This window comes from Schistocerca americana, chromosome 8, assembly GCF_021461395.2.
Source record: "Schistocerca americana isolate TAMUIC-IGC-003095 chromosome 8, iqSchAmer2.1, whole genome shotgun sequence".
Classification (NCBI taxonomy): Eukaryota; Metazoa; Arthropoda; class Insecta; order Orthoptera; family Acrididae; genus Schistocerca; species Schistocerca americana.
This window is the reverse complement of record NC_060126.1, coordinates 355,328,108-355,352,661: the sequence shown is the minus strand read 5'-3', so window position 1 is coordinate 355,352,661 and position 24,554 is coordinate 355,328,108. Positions and strand designations below refer to the sequence as shown.

General features: G+C 43.9%; 1 protein-coding gene across 1 annotated transcript in view; it reads right to left on the bottom strand.

Moving 5' to 3' along the window:
- LOC124545848 (tachykinin-like peptides receptor 99D) overlaps window positions 1-19,524 on the bottom strand; it is a 367,394-nt gene extending 347,870 nt beyond the window's left edge. Inside the window, exons 1-2 of the mRNA XM_047124805.1 lie at window positions 19,481-19,524; window positions 8,471-8,589 (exon numbers count right to left, since the gene is read on the bottom strand). Of these exons, the coding sequence (XP_046980761.1) occupies window positions 8,471-8,589; window positions 19,481-19,524 (163 nt within the window). The remainder of the gene's footprint in view (window positions 1-8,470; window positions 8,590-19,480) is intronic.
- Window positions 19,525-24,554: the final 5,030 nt, after the last annotated feature.

Below are 24,554 nucleotides of genomic sequence, written 5' to 3'. Positions count from 1 at the left end.
TTTAGCATCTTCGTTACGCTCTCTCGCCAACTAAACGATCCCGTGACGAAACGTGCCGCTCATCGTTGGATTTTCTCTCTCTCTCCTATGATCTCTACCTGATTGGGATCCCAGATAGATGAACAATACTCAAGATTCGGGCGAACAAGCGCCTTACAAGCCATTTCCTTCGTGGATGAGTTACATTTCCTTAAGATTCTTCCCATGAATCTGAGTCCTGTGTCTGCTTTTCCCACTACCTGTTTTGTATGGCCATTCCACTTAAGGTCGCTCTGGATAGTTACGCCTAGATATTTTACGGCAGACGCTGTCCCCAGCTGTTTGTCATCAATAGTGTAGCTGTACAACAGTGGATTTCTTTTGCTATGTATGCTCAATATATTACATTTATTTACGTTCAGGGTCAACTGCCAGAGTCTGCACCACTCATCAATTCTCTGCAGGACGTTCTGCAAATTCTTACTATCTTCTGGCATTGCTACTTTAGTATAAACAACTGCATCATCTGCGAATAGCCTTAAAGAACATCGGACGCTTTCTACTAGATCATTTATATATATTGTGAATAGCAACGGTCATTTCACACTTCCCTGTGGTATTCTGGATATTACCTTTACATCTGTCCATTTAGTTCCATTAAGAGCGACGTGTTGAGTTCTGTCTGCAAGAATGTCTTGAATCCAATCGCAGGTCTGCTCCGATACTCGGCAAGTTCGCATTTTTTCATTAAACGGCCATGCGGGACGGTGTCAAACGCCCTACTGAAATAAAGGAACACGGCATCAGCCTTAGCGCCGTTGTCCACTGCGCTGTGGATCTCATGGAGGAACAGAGCGAGCTGAGTTTCGCTGGATCTCTGTTTGCGAAATCCATGTTTATTTTTATAGAGGAGCTGTTCATTTTCCAAGAACGTCATAATTCTTGAGCATAAAACATGTTCGATAATTCTGCAACAGATTGACGTCAACGATATAGGTCTATAATTGTGTGATCCGTCTTACAGCCTTTCTTAAAAATGGGAATGACCTGAGTTCTTTTCCAGTCGTTAAGTACCTTTCGTTGCTCAAGCAATCTACGATAAATTACTGCTAGAAGGGGGGCAAATTCTTTCGCGTAATCTTTATAGAATCTTATAGGTGTCTCATTTGGTCCTGAAACCTTTTCACTACTAAGTGATTGTAGCTGATTTTCAATTCCGCGATCGGCTACCTCAATGTCTGCCATTTTGATGTTCGCACGACGATTGAAAGGAGGGACAGTGTTACGATCTTCCGCGGTGAAACAACATCGGAAGACCAAATTCAGTATTCCGGCCTTCTCTTTGTTATCTTCCGTTTCTGTGCCGGTGTCTTCGCTGAGAGATGAATAAATGATTTTGACCCACTTACTGATTTTACATACGAACTAAATCTCTTAGGGTTTTTACTCAGGTCGGTTGACAACGTCTTACTTTCGAAATCCTTGAACGCTTCTCTCATTGCTCTCCTTACGGTCATTTTGACTTTGTTCAGCTTTTGTTTGTCAGCTAGATTTTTAATACTCTTGAATCTGAGATGACGTGCTCTTTCTTTACGTAGCGATTTTCTAACAGGGCTATTAAACCATGGTCGATCTTTCCCATCCCTTAGAACTTTACTCGGAACGTACTTGTCTAGGGCATATTGAACGATGTCTTTGAATTTTTTTTCAGTTTCTTCTCAACATCTTCGTCCTCATCGCAGAATATTTGATGCTGACTGCTGAGATATTCTGAAATTTGTATCCTGTCATCCTTGCTGAGCAAATATATCTTCCTACCTTTCTTAGCATTCTTTGTAGGTCCCGTCGTTATAGATGCTGTCAGAGCCTTATGATCACTAATACTTTCCTCTACCTTAACTGATTCGATAAGTTCAGGTCTGTTTGTTGACAGGAGATCTAAGACGTTGCCATCACGAGTTGGCTCTCAAACAGTCTGTTCAAGGCAATTTTCTGACAAAACATCTAGAACAACGCCACACGATTACCTGTCTCTGGCACCTGTTTTGATGGCGTAACACTCCCATCCATATCTGGCAAGTTGAAGTCTCTCCCTATTACAACGGCATGATCAGGAAAATTACTAATGATATTTGCAAGCTCTGTCTGAAGCGCTGTACAACTACAGATCCTGACTCAGGTGGTCTATAAAAGCATCCGATCACCAATTTTTACCGTTCTTTGATACTCAATTTCATCGTTTTAAGCAGGATCGTTTTGAAATTAGGGGCTCTCCACGTTCAGGAAGACCTTCGCGGTTTGATGAAGATAGTGTAAATGCATTAAGCCACAATTGTCCACGTCAGTATACTGGAGAACTGGCAAATGTGATGAGCTGCGGTTATTTGACCATCGTGCGACATTTTCACGCAATGCCTCGCGTGTATGGGTACCCCATGCTCTAAGCCAAAATCACAAAAAAATCAGTGGGTGGCTATATATGCATCCCTGCTTGCTCGTCATCAATTGGCTCGTGAACAACGCTAAACATTCCTATCCTGTGTTGTTACTGGTTACGAGAAAGGGTGTCTTTGTGTTGACATAAGCAAAATAAAGTGGTGGTTGAACCCAAACAAAGCAGCAATTCTCCGTACAAAAACCTTAGCTCTTTCATAAAACATAATGCCTTCTCTGCACGATAGCAATGGAAATATTATCGACGACAGTGCTGCGCAAGCAGAGTTACTGAACACAGCCTTCGAAATCCCTTCACGAAAGAAGACGAATTAAATATTCCAGAATTCTAACTGAGAACAGCTGCCAACATGAGTAACTTAGAAGTAGATATCCTCGAAGCAATTAAGCAACTTAAATCACTTAATAAAAACAAGTATTCGGGTCCAGACTGTATACCAATTAGGTTCCTATCAGATTACGCTGATGCAGTTGCTCTATACTTAACGATCATATACAATCGCTCGCTCGACGAAATATTCGTACCCAAAGACTGGAAAGTTGCACAGGTCACACCAATATTCAAGAAAAGTAGCTGGAGTAATCCACTAAATTACAGTCCCATATCATTAACGTCGATATGCAAAAGGAATTTGGAACCTATATTGTGTTCGAATGTTATGAAATAACTTGAAGAGAACGCTCTATTGACGCGCAGTAACACAGATTTAAAAAACAGCGTTCTTGCGAAACACAGCTAGCTCTTCAAGCACACGAAATGTTGAGTGTTACTGACAACGGAATTAAAATTGATTCATTATTTCTTGATTTCGAAAAGACTTTTGGCACTGTAACACACAAGTGGCTTGTAGTGGATTGCTTACTAATGCAAAGTCGTCTTAGTTATTTGACTGGATTCGTGATTTCTTGTCAGAGAGGCTACAGTTCGTAGTGATTGACGAAAAGTCATCGAGTAAAACAGAAATGATTTCTGGCGTTCCCCAAGGCAGTTTTACAGTCCCTCTGCTGTTCCTTACCTATATAAACGATTTAGGAGACAATATGAGCAAATGTCTTACGTTGTCTGCAGATGATGCTACCTAGTAAACTCACCGGGTCAAAAAAAAAAAATTACCAAATGGTTTAGAAAAGATATCCGAATGGCGAGAAATTAGCAATTGACCCTAAATAATGAAAAATGTGAGGTTATCCACGTTAGTGCTAAATTGAAAACGTTAAACTTTGATTACATGGTAAATCAGTCTAATCCAAAGGCCGTAAATTCAACTACATACTTCAGAATTATAATTGCGAACAATTTAAATTGGAAAGAACACATATAATATGTCGTGGACAAACCAAAGACTGCGTTTTATTGGCAGAACACTTAGTAAATGTTACAGGCCGGCCAATGTGGCCGAGCGGTTCTAGGCGCTTCAGTTTGGAACCGCGCGACCGCTACGGTCGCAGGTTCGAATCCTGCCTCGGGCATGGATGTGTGTGATGACCTTAGGTTAGTTAGGTTTAAGTAGTTCTGAAGTTCTAGGGGACTGATGAGCTCAGATGTTAAGTCCCATACTGCTCAGAGTCATTTGAACCATTTGAAATGTTACAGGTCTACTAAAGAGAGCGTCTACATTACGCTTGTCCGTCCTCTTTCGGGGTACTGTTGCGCGGTCTGGGATCCTTACCAGATACGATTAACAGAGTACATCGAGGAAGTTCAAACAAGAGCAGCATGTTTTGTACAGTCGCGAAGCAGGGGAGAGAGTGTCACGGATATGATACAGGATTTGTGATGGACACCATTAAAACAAAGACTTTTTCGTTGCCACAGAATCTTCTCCCGAAATTTGAATTAGTAACTTTCTACTCCGAATGCGAAAATATTTTATAATAAAACAAGGGGAATCAGAGCTTACACGGAAAGATATAGGTGTTCATTCTTTCCGCGCGCTGTTCAGTAATAGAGAATTATTGTGAAGGTCGTTCGATGAACCCTCTGTCAGGCACTTAAGTGCGACTTTCAAAGTATCGATGTACATGTCGATAGATAATGTTAAGCTTCTGGTGGATCAGCGACGGTGTGGTGAACTACAAATTGCTTCCCCGAGGTTTAACCACCACTGCCGACATTTACTGAAAAACTGAGACGTCTTACATACGCATTCCAAGAACAACGACGAGGAAGACACCGTGAAGTGATGCTACTCCACCGCAACTCCCACCCACGTCCTGTTAGACAGACAAAAAACACTATGTAGGGGCTGAGTAGGGAAGCCATTCCACTCCTACCGAGCGGGGTGGCGCAGTGGTTAGACACTGGACTCGCATTCGGGAGGACGACGGTTCAATCCCGCGTCCGGCCATCCTGATTTAGGTTTTCCGTGATTTCCCTAAATCACTCCAGGCAAATGCCGGGATGTTTCCTTTTAAAGGGCACGGCCGTCTTCCTTCCCCATCCTTCCCTACTCCGATGAGACCGATGACCACGCTGTCTGGTCTCCTTCCCCAAACCAACCAACCAACCAACCAACCATTCCACTCCCACCTTATTCACCTGAACTTGCGTCCTCAGATTTTCACGTTTTCCGCTATCGAACAAGCTTTAAGCAACTTCCTTTCCGGATTAAAATGCCCTCCAAACAGGGCTCGACGAGTTCTTCGCCTAAAAACCACGTAATTTCTACAGACGCAGAATCGAAACGGTATTCCAGCGTTGGCAGACTTCTAAATATTGAAGGAGAATACGTTATTGATGACTAAAATCTTTGTTACGTGTATCTATTGTGTTTAGTAAACTTATGGAAAACCGGTACGAACTTATGAAGCGACCTAGTACTTTGGAACAATACCCCTATATTTTTATTTTTAAAGGTACGTTTGGAGACCAGATTCAGCGTGTCTGCTTTACGTCAATATTTTTGGAACATGCGATCATGCGATATTTCTCGGAGATTATACATACTCGACAGTAAGTTGGCGATCTAGATTAACATACACTCCTGGAAATGGAAAAAAGTACACATTGATACCGGTGTGTCAGACCCACCATACCTGCTCCGGACACTGCGAGAGGGCTGTACAAGCAATGATCACACGCACGGCACAGCGGACACACCAGAAACCGCGGTGTTGGCCGTCGAATGGCGCTAGCTGCGCAGCATTTGTGCACCGCCACCGTCAGTGTCAGCCAGTTTGCCGTGGCATACGGAGCTCCATCGCAGTCTTTAACACTGGTAGCATGCCGCGACAGCGTGGACGTGAACCGTATGTGCAGTTGACGGACTTTGAGCGAGGGCGTATAGTGGGCATGCGGGAGGCCGGGTGGACGTACCGCCGAATTGCTCAACACGTGGGGCGTGAGGTCTCCACAGTACATCGATGTTGTCGCCAGTGGTCGGCGGAAGGTGCACGTGCCCGTCGACCTGGGACCGGACCGCAGCGACGCACGGATGCACGCCAAGACCGTAGGATCCTACACAGTGCCGTAGGGGACCGCACCGCCACTTCCCAGCAAATTAGGGACACTGTTGCTCCTGGGGTATCGGCGAGGACCATTCGCAACCGTCTCCATGAAGCTGGGCTACGGTTCCGCACACCGTTAGGCCGTCTTCCGCTCACGCCCCAACATCGTGCAGCCCGCCTCCAGTGGTGTCGCGACAGGCGTGAATGGAGGGACGAATGGAGACGTGTCGTCTTCAGCGATGAGAGTCGCTTCTGCCTTGGTGCCAATGATGGTCGTATGCGTGTTTGGCGCCGTGCAGGTGAGCGCCACAATCAGGACTGCATACGACCGAGGCACACAGGGCCAACACCCAGCATCATGGTGTGGGGAGCGATCTCCTACACTGGCCGTACACCACTGGTGATCGTCGAGGGGACACTGAATAGTGCACGGTACATCCAAACCGTCATCGAACCCATCGTTCTACCATTCCTAGACCGGCAAGGGAACATGCTGTTCCAACAGGACAATGCACGTCCGCATGTATCCCGTGCCACCCAACGTGCTCTAGAAGGTGTAAGTCAACTACCCTGGCCAGCAAGATCTCCGGATCTGTCCCCCATCGAGCATGTTTGGGACTGGATGAAGCGTCGTCTCACGCGGTCTGCACGTCCAGCACGAACGCTGGTCCAACTGAGGCGCCAGGTGGAAATGGCATGGCAAGCCGTTCCACAGGACTACATCCAGCATCTCTACGATCGTCTCCATGGGAGAATAGCAGCATGCATTGCTGCGAAAGGTGGATATACACTGTACTAGTGCCGACATTGTGCATGCTCTGTTGCCTGTGTCTATGTGCCTGTGGTTCTGTCAGTGTGATAATGTGATGTATCTGACCCCAGGAATGTGTCAATAAAGTTTCCCCTTCCTGGGACAATGAATTTCAATTTCCAGGAGTGTAGAAACAGAATTACAGCTTCAAACAGCTCAAATGCTGTTGTACAGCACTTATTGTGATAATTGGTTCAGCAAACTACATTGTCATAATCAGATATGTAAAGCACAGAGCAACATATTCAAGAACACGGGGATCAGATGGAAAGGGGCGTAACACAATTTTACACAACGATGGTTTATACCATGGACTATAACACTCCTTCTGCAGCGCATTTCACTGAATCATGATCAAAGGTATATTATACTGTGTCATATCATAGAACGATATTTCATGGGCATGAGAACAATATACCGAGCGAGGTGACGCAGTGGTTAGCACGCTGGACTCGCATTCGGGAGGCCGAAGGTTCAATCCCGCTTCCGGCCGTCCTGATTTAGGATTCTATGATTTCCACAAAACGCTCCAGGCAAATGCCAGGATGGTTCCTCTGACAGGGCAAGGCCAACTTTCTTCCCCGTCCTTCCCTAATCCGATGGGACCGCTGACCTCGCAGTTTGGTCTCTTCCCCCAAACAACCCAATCCTAACAACAGTATATCAGCAAGTCAAGCATAAAATAACTATTACATAAAACTACGCAGACTCTGCACCGATTACACAAGCTCATGTGCGTACATTAGCAGAAGAAAGACTGAGAGTCCCAAGACGTTACAATCAGCTACCAGGTGGCACAGTTGTAGCAGTTACAAAAATACGTCCCATCATACACAGTATAAGGACAAACCAAAGGTCCAAGAATCTTACACTGCAGACGTACAATAAATAATTCAAATCATGGTACGTTACACTCATTTTGTTATAATAATTTTAAATTAATTTGTATAAAATTTAATACCACTTTCAAAACACGACAGGATGCACTGTCTGTACCTTCAATGTATCGTCTGAGACACAAGTAGTGAAACCAGTCATATTGCCTGTTCGTATTATGAAAACAAAATACAATAACAATAAACATGTCATAACATCACAGTGCAACCTGGTGGCTGGTTGTAGCGTCTGTGATGTTTACTTGAGATTCTCAGTCTTCATTCTGCTAATGTGCGAAAATGTTCTTGTGTAATCAGTGCTTTATCTACGTTGTTTTATGTAATTGTTGTTTGATTCTTGACTTGCTGATGTACTATTGCTCTCGTGTTCATGAAATGTCGTTCTATGATATGGCATGGTGTGATATGCATTTGACCAAGATTCAGTGAAATGTTCTAAAGAAGGAGTGTTATATCCCATGGCGTAGTCCATGTTTACGTAAAATTGTATTACGTACTTTTACCTCTGATCCCAGTGTGCTTGAATATGTTGATCGACGATTTACAGATCTGATGACGGTAACGTAGTTTACTGAAGCCGGTAATCACAATAAATGCTGTACAATAGCGATCTTGACTGTTTTAAGGTCTACTTCTGTTTCTGTTTCTCAGAGAAATGGTACGAGCGCCAGATGTGATTTGTGAATGTGAGTGGTTTTGTGTGTGTGTGTGTGTGTGGGCCGGCGCGCACGCTCTTGCGTGCTTGCATCCTTGAGTGCTTGGAGAGGAAAATAGGAGGTGAGAGTCACTGAAAAAGTAGTGGCGTTAGAAGGAGTGGTCGAGTGACGGAGGGTTGGTGTGCGCTGCGCCGTGCGACCAGGAGGTGGAGGTGAGGATGACTCACCGACGGTCTCCGTGACGACGACGACGCGCAGCGCGGCCGCCATCGGCGCCGCCAGCGCGCCGGACACGCACCAGATGGCGGCGATGCACAGCTTCGCCCTCAGCTTGGACGGGCGCGCACTGCACACACAGACAGAGCAACGGTGCGAAAGCTGAATGACAGACACTGCTATCCAGTATGTAGCGGTCCACGCAGATACGTTTCTTTGTTTCTTGCTAAAATAGTAATTACAAATACACTACTGGCCGTTAAAACTGCTACATCAAGAAGAAATGCAGATGATAAACGGGTATTCATTGGGCAAATATATTATACTAGGACTGACATGTGATTATATTTTCACGCAATTTGGGTGTATAGATCCTGAGAAATCAGGCCGTAACAATGTCCATGATATGCCTGGGCATTGAGTCAAACAGAGCTTGGATGGCGTGTACAGGTACAGCTGCCCATGCAGCTTCAACATGATACCACAGTTCATCAAGAGTAGAGACTGGCGCATTGTGACGACACAGTTGCTCGGCCACCACTGACCAGACGTTTTCAATTGGTGAGAGATCTGGAGAATGTGCTAGCCAGGGCAGCAATCCAACATTTTCTGTATCTAGAAAAGCCCGTACAGGACCTGCAACATGCGGTCGTGCATTATCCTGCTGAAATGTAGGATTACGCAGGGATCAAATGCAGGGTAGAGCCACGAATCGTAACACATCTGAAATGTAACGTCCGCTGTTCAAATTGCCGTCAACGCGAACAAGAGGTGACCGAGACGTGTAACCAATCGCACCCCATACCATCACGCCGCGTGGTACGCCAGTATGGCGATGACGAATACACGCTTCCAATGTGCGTTCACCGCGATGTTGCCAAACACGGATGCGACCATCATGATGCTGTAAACAGAACCTGGATTCATCCGAAAAAAATGACATTTTTCCATTCGTGCCCCCAGGTTCGTCGTTGAGTACACCATCGCAGGATCTCCTGTCTGTGATGCAGCGTCAAGGGTAACCGCAGCCATGGTCTCCGAGCTGATAATCCCTGCTGTTGCAAACGTTGTCGGACTGTTCGTGCAGATGGTTGTTGTCTTGCAAACGTCCCCATATGTTGACTCAGGGATCGAGACGTGGCTGCACGATCCGTTAGAGCCATGCGGATAAGATGCCTGTCATCTGGACTGTTAGTGATGCGAAGCCGTTGGGACCCAGTACGGCGTTCCGTATTACCCTCCTGAAGCCGCCGATTCCATATTCTGCTAACAGCCATTGGATGTCGACCAACGCGAGCAGCGATGTCACGATACGATAAACCGCAATCGCGATAGGCTACAATCCGACCTTTATCAAAGTCGGAAACGTGATGGTATGCATTTCTCCTCCTTACACGAGGCATCACAACAACGTTTCACCAGCTAACGCCGGTCAACTGCTGTTTGTGTATGAGAAATCGGTTGGAAACTTTCCTCATGTTAGCACGTTGTAGGTGTCGCCACCGGCGCCAACATGGTGTGAATGCTCTGCAAAGCTAACCGTTTGCATATCACAGCATCTTCTTCCTGTCGGTTAAATTTCACGTCTGTGGCACGTCATCTTGGTGGTGTAGCAATTTTAATGGCCAGTAGTGTATAAGGTTGGAAACATTAATTTCAAATTTTTGCAAGGAAAATCGCCAAACAGCCGTTTGTTTTGAGAAATTACATTATTTTATTTTGATAACCGGTTTCGGATTCCGTTAAGGCATCTTCCGGCCTCTTATGAGCTTAATGTATGGACAATCAGATGTTTGTATATCCATCATGTTACCTCCCATTCAGAAGGCTGTTGCACTCGGCGACTGTTGTATTGACTCGTAAATAATAGATTTCAGCTATCAGTCGCCCTTTTTAAATTTTATTGGCGGATCTAGATTTCAGCTAAACTAAACCTTCACTATGAATTCGTTATTCGAGTGCTTGCTTCGAGGAATTGACAACAACTGAGCATACACGCAGTCCCGGACTGTGTGAAGTCTTCGAAGGATGCACTCCATTGAATGAACTGTAGATGAAGCCCGACCAACAGGCATTACATGCATTGATCAAAAATGATAGTGCACTGAGAATGACTAGTTTAGCTGAAATCTAGATTTGCCAATAAATTTTAAAAAGGACGACTGATAGCTGAAATCTATTATTTAGAAATGTTTCGACATTGATATTCTGGAGCAATCAGTATTTGGACACCGTGAATTCGTTATTTGTGTGCGTCTTTCTAAGACTTCACACAGTCCGAGACTGCGTGTGTGCTCAGTTGTTTTCAATTCGTCGAAGCAAGCATTCGAATAACGAATTTATACTGAAGGCTTCCTTTAAAAATTATTTTCGTTTGATCTTGAAATCGTACTGGCTTGGTTGGTAGGTTGTAACTTTGCTCTTGTTTAGCGTCGGGTGATTTTATGCATTTCCAACAGCGAGAGAAACCAAATATACTACCTGCGAAAATACAACGTGAATTTGAACCTGTTTTATAATTTTTCTAAAAATGTTCAAACTGGTTAAATCCTGAACTTTGCTATTAATCACTTTAATTAAAAAGAGTGGACGCTATGCGTTAACGATCTTCCTAATAATGCTGTTCATGAAATTGTCCCTGTGCGTTGATGATTTTCGTAAAAAACTGATCCTGAAATGAAAATATCTTATGTCTAACACAACTGCTCGCAAAAGCGGTGCTTGCTGCTCTCTGTGCGCCAGATGCAAATTTCTAACTACGATTCCTGAAAGCTTAGTGCAAAGTTCCAGACAACAAGTGAACTATTTTGTACTCATCATTGCGTGAGACACTTTTTAAATCAAAATGACTTGGATTGAGAATGGGGGTCAATGCTCTTAGAGGAAATATTTCTTTAACGTATTTTTTAAATTATCATTGACAAAGGGCAATACTGCTATCAACATCTTACTCTCACAAATGTTAGGCAAATAATTAAGAAACTTTAAAAATACCTTAGAGTGAAAATTATTCAATCTTTAATGAAAAATTGAAAGTTCCTTGATACGGATAATGATTCGAAACTACCCGCGAATGCAATGCAATTAAATAAAAAAAATACTGCCTTCTTTTGTCTTAATATGCTTATCTAACCTCATTACATCTCATTTCATTCTGAATCACTAATCAATCTTTCTCCTCTGTTTCGCAGTAATCAAACAAAAATCATTTTACTTAAACACAGATCCACTTTACGTCTACGTTGCCTCGACTCCTATGCTCGGCGTCTCACTCACAACCCTCTGACGATAGAACTCCCGCGCTCCTCGCTGCCAAGCAGCGATGATGAAACAAAACATCTTCCAGCGACACAGCTACTCTGACCAATGACTGTGTGCAAATAATAAGCGACACGAGATTGTCGCTTGTCGTTTGAGACATCCAAAGTATATACGAATTCCAGAAATGGAAATAAGAAACTCCCAATAGACCTGTTTCAATGGTATTCAGACACTGATGGTTGCAGTATGCTAATATCGAGACACCTGATTGTTAAAACCAGCCTAGTCGTCTAATATGGGGTGTCTAGGAAACCTGCTCTGTCGGATCGCTGGACATCATTCAAACAAGTCGTGTTAATGAGTTTTATTACAAATGGAAAAGATTACAATACTTATCTTTGTAAATTACACAGATGTGTCGGAGGCAAAGGGCGACATGCAAAATAATCAAGTTTCTTCCGTATAGACAACGCTATATACTACAAGCGAAATGATTAGTCTTGAAGCTACTCTTCAACTGTGCTGCGACCAGTCGGGCGCGGCGCTTATGTGCTCTTCCCATAGGGGCCGCTGCTGTCTCGTTGTCGTCCTGGAGAGACGTCGGTCAGCGTAGTGGTTGCTGACGTCTTCTCACAGCCCTCTCTGCTCTATCGTTCCCGACTGGCGTGCCGGCGCTTCACTCTACGCCGTAACACTGACTGTACATGAAATGCATCTACCTCTACGTGATTACTCTTCTACTCACAATAAAGTGCCTGGCAGAGAGTTCAATGAACCATCTTCAAGCTGTCTCTCTCTACCTTTCCACTCTCGAGCTGCGCGCGGGGGAAAGCGAGCACTTAAATTTTTCTGTGCGAGCCCTGATTTCTCTTGTTTTATCGTGATCACTTCTCCAATGTAGGTGGGTGTCAACAGAATGTTTTCTCAGTCGGAGGAGAAAACTGGTGATTGAAATTTCATGAGAAGATTCTGTCGCAACGAAAGACGACTTTGTGAGGCCGGAGGATGGCAAATAGAAATGCCGAAACTGGGTGTCAAAATAAAATAAAATAACTTCTTAAAACGTACGACTGTCTGGCCTGGCGATTTTCATTGGTAAATATTTGATCAGCCGCTGTCCCGCGTCCACAATGGATCGGCGGAGGTTAATTTGAAATTGTCGCTGAGTGACGGGAGAGCGGTGAGAAGTCGGGAAGTATGGTTTTAGTAATGCTTTCTGGAAAAAAAAGTGTTACATGTAGTCGACGAAGAACTTCCGAGCCCACACCCGACTTCGAGAACGCCTGTAGTGGGGACACAGAACAATGGATCAAAAGAGGAAGCCTCTGTGGTCACGCACAAATAAGAAAGCCGTATGACTGGACCAGTCAGTCAGACAGTCAGACATGACGTTGTATGCATCCTGGAGTGATGTATTCGAAGTTGGGACAGGCTAAGATTATCGCAGTTAACATTAATATTTTAAAAAGACCGTTATAGAGTGTTACTACGACGAATCGCAGTGCCTGGAATTTTATGTCAAGAATATGTGATTTGAAATTAAACCGGTAGTGAGTCGTTCCGCTTCAAGAGCGAATTGAATTCAAAACTTTCTATTTTTTTCAGTAATCGAGTGCAGTGTGCTGGTTTTTATATTAATTGCTGTGTGCAACCGAGGCAGTTGGTTACCAGAGGATAAATGCTTCAGTCGGAGCACTAAAAAGCCGAATATATTCCTCTTTAAAAGACTGAGATAAAAGTGGAGAACCAGCGTCCTCAATCCATGCTCCGTCCTCCTCGCCAACCTTTTTAGCATGCGAAAATATTTGCGCACTCTAAACACAGAAAATTCTTAATCCAGTGCGTCTTTTGCAGCTAAGCCTTCTTACTCAGCATCTCCCCCTCATTGCCACGGTCTATATACCATTATGTCACTCACCGTTTCCTTTTCTCCTACAGATTTACAGTATATATGACCGCCACTGTCTCTTCTCTCACTTACAGCGTCTCCTTTTGTCTTTCTTTCCCATTGCCACTGTCTCCACTTTATCTCGGCAGCTCAGAAACTCTTGGGGTTCCAACTTGCTTTTCTCCTATACTCAGGTGCTTAAAAATTCCGTCTAAATGTGTTCTGCCCTGTACTCACTTGTTCAAGATCACCGATATGGGAGGGTCCAGACCCACCAACCCTACCCATGGTCTCCACTCATTTGTATCTTTCACTTCCACTACCTCCTCTCTCTTTTGCTCCCGCTGCTTCTATGTCCTTCCAATATTTCGTCTCTGCCTCTCACTGCTATTTTCTCCATCCATAATTCATTCTTTTTCACTTGGCACTCTCTCTCTCCCATCATCGCTGTCTCCTCTCTGTTTATCTTCCACTCCCAATGTCTCCTCTGTCTTCCACCGTCAATGTCTCCCTGGTGCTTCCTTTTGTCACGAAAACGCGGGAACATGTTCGCATACCAAAATTTTCGATGAATAAGGCGAAATAAGGATTCAATTTGCTGGTTTCCAACTTTTCTGGTAGTTTTTTAAACAGGAACGTATTCGTGTTTCTTGTACTCCGCAGAAGAATCATTCAGCTGGTTCCCTTCTTTTTGCAGCACAGTGTACTGCTTATGTGAAACGAATTCTATAGGTCAATATACCTTTGAGAGATTATTTATATACTTCGGCCCATTTATGCAGGGTGTAAACGGTATAAGCTGCCAAAATTATATAGACAGTACATCTCAGTGTGATTGATAAAAGTATCTCAAAATATCGTCATTTTATGTTCTTTATTTTTTTATTCCTAGAAGACGTATTTGTAGGCGTGTTAGTAGACCAATTCTGTTTACATTGTCAACTGACGATACGCGACCTTGCTTTTATGTTACCGACATCGTCGCGGCGGTCATAGAAACGTAACGGACGAACCAGACCAACGTACACATTGAAAGTGCACGCAGTACTATCGAAACAAGCAATGCAATCGGTCACTGGATTGTCCAGAACGCATGGTTCGTTTTACGTAAATAGTGAATTAAGTAAAACTAGACGTGTTATCTTTTACAACGTTACCATGACGAAGTGCTTGGTAGTAAAGAAAAGCTAATGTCAAATAAAATGTGTTGCTAATATCAAATAAAATGTGTTTTCCTTAGTACAAAATCATCCGGTTGCCACGTAGTTCACTGTGCAATAACTACAATCAACTGTTTTGTCATTATTATTAATTCAGATTTTTCTTTTGTAGAACAGTATGAAATCCACATTACTTTTTTTCCTCTTATACAAATAGTACAACAGGTGTTCAAAATGCCCACAATTCGATTCGGCACATGGTTCATTACAGTGAGCCTAGTTTCGTCGCACACGTTTACACACCTGCACATTTGCCCTTATGGTAGTGGAAGCACTGAAAATTCTCAGAGTACGTTAGTCCACGTTATTTACCTGCTGAACATAGTAAGTTCCTTCATATGGCCCCAAAAGTAAAAAATCCAGTGGATTTAAATCAGGACTGCGTGCTGACCATCGACGTGGACCAAAATGTTCTATCCATGTATGTTAACTTTGAACCTCTGGGCCTAGGTGGCGTATAAAGACGTCGGTTCCTGCAAGAATATCATCTTAACCACATATGGTAAAAATTTCGACGAGCTGCCATGAATACAAATTATATATGTGATCATCCCCACAATTAGTACTTTTCATATCCAAAAATCATGGTTCTTCTTTATTTTCCCAGGAACCGCCCATGAACAAATGATGCTCTTATGAGCCGTCTGAGGTTCACCATAAACCACACCTGATGCAAAAGAATCCATTTGCTTGGGCTGGAAGCAGTGTGTAATGTTTAAATTTAGACCCATTATCGTAGGATGGCTAGAGTATGCCCGTTCTTCCGGTAGGAAACCAAATGGTCACTAGGTCAAGCGTTATCCAGAATACTTGGCCCGTTATCTCTGCGATAAACAGAACCCGAGAAATGACCCGCTGGCAAATCTCATTTTCGGGCGCAGTTTTTGAAACATATTGGTAGGTGCACTATCGTGCAAAGAAGTTCTGTTCAGCCGTTTGGTACTGTCTGGAGCTTATCGGAGCACCAAGCGGCGAAATATTGATAAAAAATCAGATGCGCAGTCTACTTCTCCAGTTATAATTTTTATACGGCTGTATTAACTTTTCCCGGCGACTTTTATTTTAGACCATTCGTGGCGGCCGGCCGGTGTGACCGAGCGGTTCTAGGCGCTTCAGTTTGGAACCGCGCGACAGCTACGGTCGCAGGTTAGAATCCTGCCTCGGGCATGGGTGTGTGTGATGACATTAGGTTAGTTAGTAATATTTAAACTTAAGTTCTAGGGGACTGATGACCACAGATGTTAAGTCCCATAGTGCTCAGAGCCATTTGAACAATTTGAACCTTCGTGGCGGAAGTTTACCCGAGAGAGAGTTCAGTAACTCACATTATAGGAACTTTAGGTCTCGGGATTCAGTCCTCAATTGTTTTTGAAAAGGGAAATAATAAAGAAACATAACATATTAACAACACATTCGAAATGAATGGACCTGCAGGAGCGTGTTGCCATAGGTCTTCCCATAGCGCACGGTAAATTGGAGGTTACATAGCGGGACGTCTGTTGCCTACAGGGCCATATGGGGCTGGCCCAGCAACACCAGGCAGCTTAAGGTACGGGGAAAGGGCAGTCCGCAAGCAGATACTTTGGACTGTGTCGGGCTTCTTCATTACGATACGGCCCGGAGACGACATTTGGATGGCTCACACGGGGAAGAATCACCGGGGAACCGGAATAGGGAATAGTGTAGCCCAAGAGATTGGTATTGCACACAGCACTATTTCACGTGCTTGGAGGGCGTACGCCAAGGAACTTTCCCCCCTTCTTGCAGCGGTATACTGTAGGTCTCTAGAAGAGCGTAGCGTTCCAATGGATTGGAAAAGGGCACAGGTCATTCCCGTTTTCAAGAAGGGACGTCGAACAGATGTGCAGAACTATAGACCAATATCTCTAACGTCAATTAGTTGTAGAATTTTAGGCCGGCCGAAGTGGACGAGCGGTTCTAGGCGCTATAACTTGGAACCGCGCGACCGCTGCGGTCGCAGGTTCGAATCCTGCCTCGGGCATGGATGTGTGTGATGTCCTTAGGTTAGTTAGGTTTAAGTAGTTCTAAGTTCTAGGGGACTGATGACCTCAGAAGTTAAATCTCATAGTGCTCAGAGCCATTTGAACCATTTTTTTGTAGAATTTTGGAACACGTATTATGTTCGAGTATAATAACTTTTCTAGAGACTAGAAATCTAGTCTACAGGAATCAGCATGGGTTTCGAAAAAGACGATTGTGTGAAACGCAGCTCGCGCTATTCGCCCACGAGACTCAGAGGGCCATAGACACGGGTTCCTACGTGGATGCCGTGTTTCTTGACTTCCGCAAGGCGTTCGATACAGTTCCCCAGAATCGTTTAATGAACAAAGTAAGAGCATATGGACTATCAGACCACTTGTGTGATTGGATGGAAGAGTTCCTAGACAACAGAACGCAGCATGTCATTCTCAATGGAGAGAAGTCTTTCGAAGTAAGAGTGATTTCAGGTGTGCCGCAGGGTAGTGTCGTGGGACCGTTGCTGTTCACAATATACATAAATAACCTTGTGGATAACATCGGAAGTTCACTGAGGCTTTTTGCGGATGATGCTGTGGTATATCGAGAGGTTGTAACAATGGAAAATTGTACTGAAATGCAGGAAGATCTGCAACGAATTGACGCATGGTGCAGGGAATGGCAATTGAATCTCAATGTAGACAAGTGTAATATGCTGCAAGTACATAGAAAGACAGATGCTTTGTAATTTAGCTACAATATAGTAGGTGAGCAACTGGAAGCAGTTAATTCCGAGAATTATCTGGGAGTAGGCATTAGGAGTGATTTAAAATGGAATGATCATATAAAGTTGATCGTCAGTAAAGCGGATGCCAGAGTGAGATTCATTGGAAGAATCCTAAGGAAATGCAGTCCAAAAACAAAGGAAGTAGGTTGCAGTACACTTTTTCTCCCACTGCTTGAATATTGCTCACCAGTGTGGGATCCGTACCAGATAGTGTTGATAGAAGAGATAGAGATGATCCAACAGAGAGCAGCGCGCTTCGTTACGGGATCATTTAGTAATCGCGAAAGGGCTACGGAGATGATAGATAAACTCCAGTGGAAGAGTCTGCAGGAGAGACACTCAGTAGCTCGGTACGGACTTTTGTTGAAGTTTCGAGAACATACCTTCACCGAAGTGTCAAGCAGTATATTGCCCCCTCCTACGTATATCTCGCGAAGAGACCATGAGGATAAAATCAGAGAGATTAGAGCCTACACGGAGGCATACCGACAATCTTTCTTTCCACGAACAATACGAGACTGGAATAGAAGGGAGAACCGATAGAGGTACTCAAAGTACCCTCCGCCACACACCGTCAGGTGGCTTGCAGAGTATGGATGTAGATGTAGAACCACACGTACTCCTGCTCCAAGAGAGGACCTGGTCAAGTATGGTCAACTACATCAGCGGATGACCACTAGATAGTGCAACATGCCAAGAAGGCACGCTCATCATACATCGTGTGCACTTGCAACGATATTTAACTCGACAGTAAAGCACGCAATTTTACACACCACCGTGGCAACGCGACTGCGTGGGGATGGCATTTTTTTGCCCGCCAACGAGTACGTTGGGTTTCGTTGACACCCTCGCATCAGCGTCACCGTTTGCGGCGGTGCCAAGAGCATAGGAGCTGGGGTAACTTGCTCTTCTCCCATAACAGCAGATTAAGTAGTTCAAATGGTTCAAATGGCTCCGAGCACTTTGGGACTTAACATCTGAGATCATCAGTCCCCTAGAACTTAGAACTACTTAAACTTAACTAAGCTAAGGACCATTACACACATTCATGCCCGAGGGAGGATTCGAACCTGCGACCGTAGCAGTCACGCGGTTCCGGACTGAAGCGCCTAGAACCGCTCGGCCATCGCGACCGGCGTCTAAGTAGTGATTCTGGCTGTAGCCTCATACATCGAGAGGTGGAAACAAGTACTGTAACCAGGAACATTGTCAAACATGATCGTTTTGATGGTCCAGTTATTACGGCGTGTAGAGGCACAATGTTGCATTGGCATACTGACTTCCAGATCCTTTAACATGGCACTCTCAACGGTGAACGTTACTGACACGCTGTACTCCTTCCCGACATGCGTCTTTTCAGGATGCATTCGGCCCTGGCTTCATTCTTATGGATGCCAGTGTGTGACCGCATCGAATAGCGAAGATGGAGGAGCTCTTGGGCGAGAGAATATTCGGCGAATGAACTGGCCTGCCCATTCCCCCGACTCAAATACATGGCATTCTGGAGACGTATACAGCAGGTCCACATGAACCAACGTCGATACAGGAATGATGAACCACAGTGATAGAGGGATGGAACGCCCCACCACATGAACTAATTACTACCTTGTGGCCAGAACGAGAGCACGCTGCAGAGCATGAATTGCCGTCTGTGAGAAACACACACCCTATCGAGAACGATATCCCATCTTTTGTAACGTACAGGGGACCATCATGAATCGCGCTGTCTTCAAGCGATTATTGTCTTTTAATGATGGTGTCATTTCTGTTCATCTCATCACTTATTTCTTTCAGTTACTTCGTACTATACTGTAGCGCTTCTTTCTACATATGGTCCAAGTTTCATTGAGCTACGTTACTTAGCCAGGACTTATCATGCGAAACTTACTTTGTTCCTAAGTTTTTCACACCAGTGAATGCTACGGCAGTCATGCTAAAACTTTTCAGTGTACTTCGTATGTGGTAGTAGCTGAGAACACTTGTCTTTGTTATGGGACGTTTTTCCAAAAACAGTAACGTTACATATGCAAGTTCATAATGAATGTCCGGCATGGGTGTGTGTGTTATTCTTAGAGTACGTTAGTTTAAGTTAGTTTAAAGCAGTGTGTAAGTCTAGGGACCGATAACCTCAGCAGTTGGGTCCCTTAGGAATTCACACATATTTGAACATGTCCCATTTGATCAGAATGTTGAATTGAAACCAAATAATATGATAGAAAGCAGCACTAACAATTGCTGGCAACTAATTAATGCAACCTTATAATTCTTTTGCTATTAATTCGAATTTGCATGCCTTGTAGAAGTTAAAAAATGCTGAAAGCATTCTGAAAGGTGAGAGGGCATGTCGACAACTACTGGCAGTAGAGCTGAATATTCCTTAGAACCATTTTCAGAAAGGACTTTCAAGCGAGAATGAGGGACAATAACCCACCTGTCATCAGTCACGGTGCCGCCATGGGATGTCTGCTCTCTTGTACACACAACGTACGACCTGGGAGTGGAGTTAAAAGGCTTCTTCTAATTTTTTAATTTTTTTAGCGTTAGTCACCATTGTGCTCAGAGCGTAGAAAACTAGCTGTTTCTCCAGGAAGCAAAGATAAACATCCTTGGCCTCTGATATTGTGAGACACTGCTGAACGTTACTGGTTAACTAGTCAGAGGTAGGGGCTCATTTTTGTAAGGAGAAGTTTTATTGGTCGGCGGTCAGAAGATATGCGGCTAAGCCAATCAAAATTCAGTAAGAGACGCCAAACACGTTTCCTTTTCATTAACATTGGATCAGAAATCCCTTTGTCTTCCATCACCAACTCCAGTTGCATCTTCGGGAGCTTCCTTTGTCAGATTTCTTCGCTACACCATTGACTCCGTCAGCCCACTGAGCAGTCTGAGCTGACGTATTAGGGACTTGGAAGATCTTCAGGATTATCTGCGCTTAGCTGCTGCAAGGGTCGTAATTCCGGCAATGACTGACTCCGCAGTCAATTCAGCCTGCACTTACAACATTTTGGCGAGATCGAGCCACAACCGCGAGACAATGTGTAGGGACATTAAAATCATTTATAGTTACTTTAAGCTTCACTCTGAAGTATTTCATCGTCAGTGGTCAGTTTGCTTTCAAAACACACCACAGATGTGACGTGTTTCCTACTGTAGTACTATCTGTTTTCAAGTAATATCACAACAGGCACTGGGAATTTCATTACTGCATCTTTCCTCCCGACCCCCTTATCTCAGACAGGGTTGACACAAGCTGCCATTTTGTTGGAATTATATTAATGTTGCCACAGGTTACCTTATTAGAATAAATCAAAGTAATTGTAATTCGTGTGTCATTTAGTAGTCATAAGTTTGTCCCGTCATTTTATTTTGGAGGGTACCCTTGTCTTTTTGTGCGACGTCTCCCAGAATACCAAATCACTTACCTGTAGCATCAAATTACAGATTTTAGAACGTTCCACAGAGTTGTCTTGCAAACGGGCCTATTTATTGACTCCAGTGACATAGCTGTACGATTCTGCGCGGCCCAACAAACAATATGGCTGCTAACAATTTTTAACATTGTGCAGCCCTGTCAGCAACTGGGTGATAATTGAACGTGTAACACGTCAGCCTCAGTTGCAAATAGAAATCAAACTTTACCCAAGTTACAGCCAAAATAATTTAGCCTTCTTCAGAAGCTTTATCTTCAGCCCAAGTAATGTAGATTATGGCTGGTTACTACGGTGCTATTGTTTTATACTTGACATGACCAGACTTTGGCATGCAGTAGTTTTGTGTCACTCGCTTCTGAAGTAGGCCAAATTATTTTGGCTGAAACCTGGGTGAAATTTGTTTTCTATTTGCAGCTGAGGATGACGTGTTACATGTCCAATATGGCTGTTCTGTCGGGTGCTTGTCGCATGCGATAGCCGAGTTCCTGCTTGATGTTGAAGCAATCGAGTCCGTATGCCAAAAAGTGCCAACATCAGTATTGTGGAGCAGTGAACCACAATCTCACAGGACTACGATCCTGCTGCTGTGAAATTCTGACACGTGGTGCTGGTAGACACTCTCCTACTTACTCGAGATATGACACGATTATGTCACAATGAGCCAACATTTAAACGAGATTTTTGATAAACTTTAATCTATGTACGAAATGTAGACGGCGTAACTCGTACCTATGTTTGCGGTTGCATTGAAATGCTAATCATTTGCGTTTCCAAGCGAATGGTAAATGTCATGCCACTTTTTTGCATGCCGCGTTTCTGCTTCCACAGTTTTAATAGCACGCAGTGTAAACGTTATCGATTGAGAATAAGATGAAAGCTATCCATTGAAGTAAAGTTTATTTTTACATTATGGATTGACAGATACGCTGACGGAAAAAACAAATTGGTGCGTCCTTTTAGCGGTTTCCAATTCGCTCAACATTTTTTGTTGCAACAGTGCATTTGGAGTACAAATCAACAGCACAAGCGGTTCTGAGGTAACAGGTATCGACCCATGTTGAAACATCCCTACCAGTACGTGGTGTGGCCTCGACGGACGGTAATGTGGGAGCTGGCTCTGGCATCCAGTCGATCGTAAGATGGCGAATACTTATACCGTGACGTAGTTGTGTTGCATTGTAAGGCTCCACGTACACCGTTTGTAAATGTATACGTGTTTGTCGTCGTTGTCATCTCTTCTTTCCCTCGTCGATATCAGAGCATGAGAAATGTTTATGTATGTGTTTACCTATTTGATGTTGACAGCACACAACTACACGGCCCCGGTACCACCTGATTCCAGAATAGCTAGTTTAATATGGTATAAAGATAGCGGGTTTCGATGCAGCGTTATTGAAGTGTGATTTTATTCTTCACTGAACCTTTGAGACTAAGAACAACTCTTAATCAGGCCCAAAATTCGACGAAAGCACTTACGATCAGTCTGCCACAATATTAATAATGCGTAAGGCTCTACACCACTATCAGAAAATATCACCGTTCATGAAATGACAAAATATACGAATAAACTTCTTTATATCTTTCCTTTTATTCAATCCAATGCTTTCAAATGTTTATTTCGCACCCACAAATCATTCACACCTCGATGTAGAGTGTAAACGTTTGCATGAATAATAGTACACTGTTACTGCTTATAACCACGTATTAGCTTTTTGGGTTGCTAGGCTACTTCGATCAACAGGATTTATATTGGATTTTGAAATTGATCTTTCTATCCAAACTTACGTCCTCCACAATGGCCCATCAACAGTGGGATAACCATCAAATATTCTACCCTTTCGCGATAATTAAGAATTCGCATAAATTGTATTTTCGCGAGTTTAAAACAAACCATCGGCGGCGCGAAAGAAGTGTTGATACTGCGATACACTCGCACGCTTACTAGCCTGTCACGAAATGGAGCTGCATGCATCTACAATCAATTCCAAGGTCATAATTCGCCCCACGCGATTGTGTGCAATTGAACTTCGTCAAATCAATTATTCCTCGAATCGTAATCACTGATCTCGACACTGACCGTCCATAAATGCACAATTAACACTCTTTTTTCCCTAAGAGTAAAAGAATGAGATCACATCTACATAGTTATTAAAATATTATTCCAAATGACCTCAAACATTTATCATCATTATATTTTAACGGTAATCAGAAAAAAATGATTTATTATCGGAAAATAAAACATAGCAGATCCCAGATCGCACAAACTAAATAACAGCTTTGCATAGCGTCGGGACTTAATCACGCAAAACTACGTAAAGAAATGCCCGAAATCTCAATTTCTCCATACCAACTGACAGGTACAGATAAGATATTCAAGACCTCATAGATCAATCCCGACCTGAAATGTTATACACTGTCCTGAGAGACGTTACTCCACTCCTGATTGCCCTCTTCATATGGTTCTGTGAGAGTTGTTGGTTGAGGAGTCGCACGAGTCACGTTTCGTCCCATCATATCCAACACGTGCATGATTGGAGACAAGTCCGTATAACGTGCTGGGCATATAAACTGCTGCACGTCTTGCAGATCACTTTGAGTTTCACGGGCTGTTTGTGGGTGAGCATTATGTTTTTTGGAAGAATGTATCACGTTCCAGTTGCAAGAACAGCAAAATAACAGACCAACAATATCAATATTCTGCACGTAGCGTCCCTTCCAGAAACATCAAAAGTGAACGAGAATTGTAGCTTATCGCACCCCAGACCGTAAAGATTGGAAAGAGGCCATTGTGTCTTGGACAAATGCACTCTGAGACAGCTATCACTGTGACCGTGCCGTAAGCGCAAACGTCCGTCATTGGCGTGGAGGCAGAACCTGCTTTCATTGCTGAAGACCACGGCAAGCCATTTCATCCTCCAAGTGATCCTCTGACGGCACCAGTAGAGCCGTGCACGTCGAATAACCGGTTCGCAACAGTTCGTGTCGAAACGTATGAGTTCACAAGCGCTCTTATCTGCGCTGTGGTAGCTACTCGATCTGCCACTGCTGCCCTTATAACACGACGATCCTGTTCACATGACCACTGATACCAGCATCGTTGAACAACTGACGCAACACTTCCAACACGTGTCGCAGCTCTCCGAAACGACCATCCCGCTACTTGGACGGCCACAATTTGTCCCCTCTCACACTCGCTCAGTTGGCTGTGGGTAGCACGAGTGCGTCTGCACCGCATGGTTGCCTGCTCGCTTCACACGTCTGCACCACACTGAGCCTTCTGGTTGTCAGGATTTCCTATTAAAGGGTGGACACAGGTGGCGCTCTGGTGGCTATGTCACTACCCTATCTCTTGGCGGGCAACGTTGAAACTATTATCAGTACATCTCATATTCCCTAGGTGGCAATGCCACCGTCGGATCAAAATCGACATCGTCTTTCCACCTGTACTAGTTTCTGGCAGTGTATACTCAATACAGGTTTATGTTCGACCTCAAATGAAACAATTGTTGATGTCAAATATTAGGTGGCTTA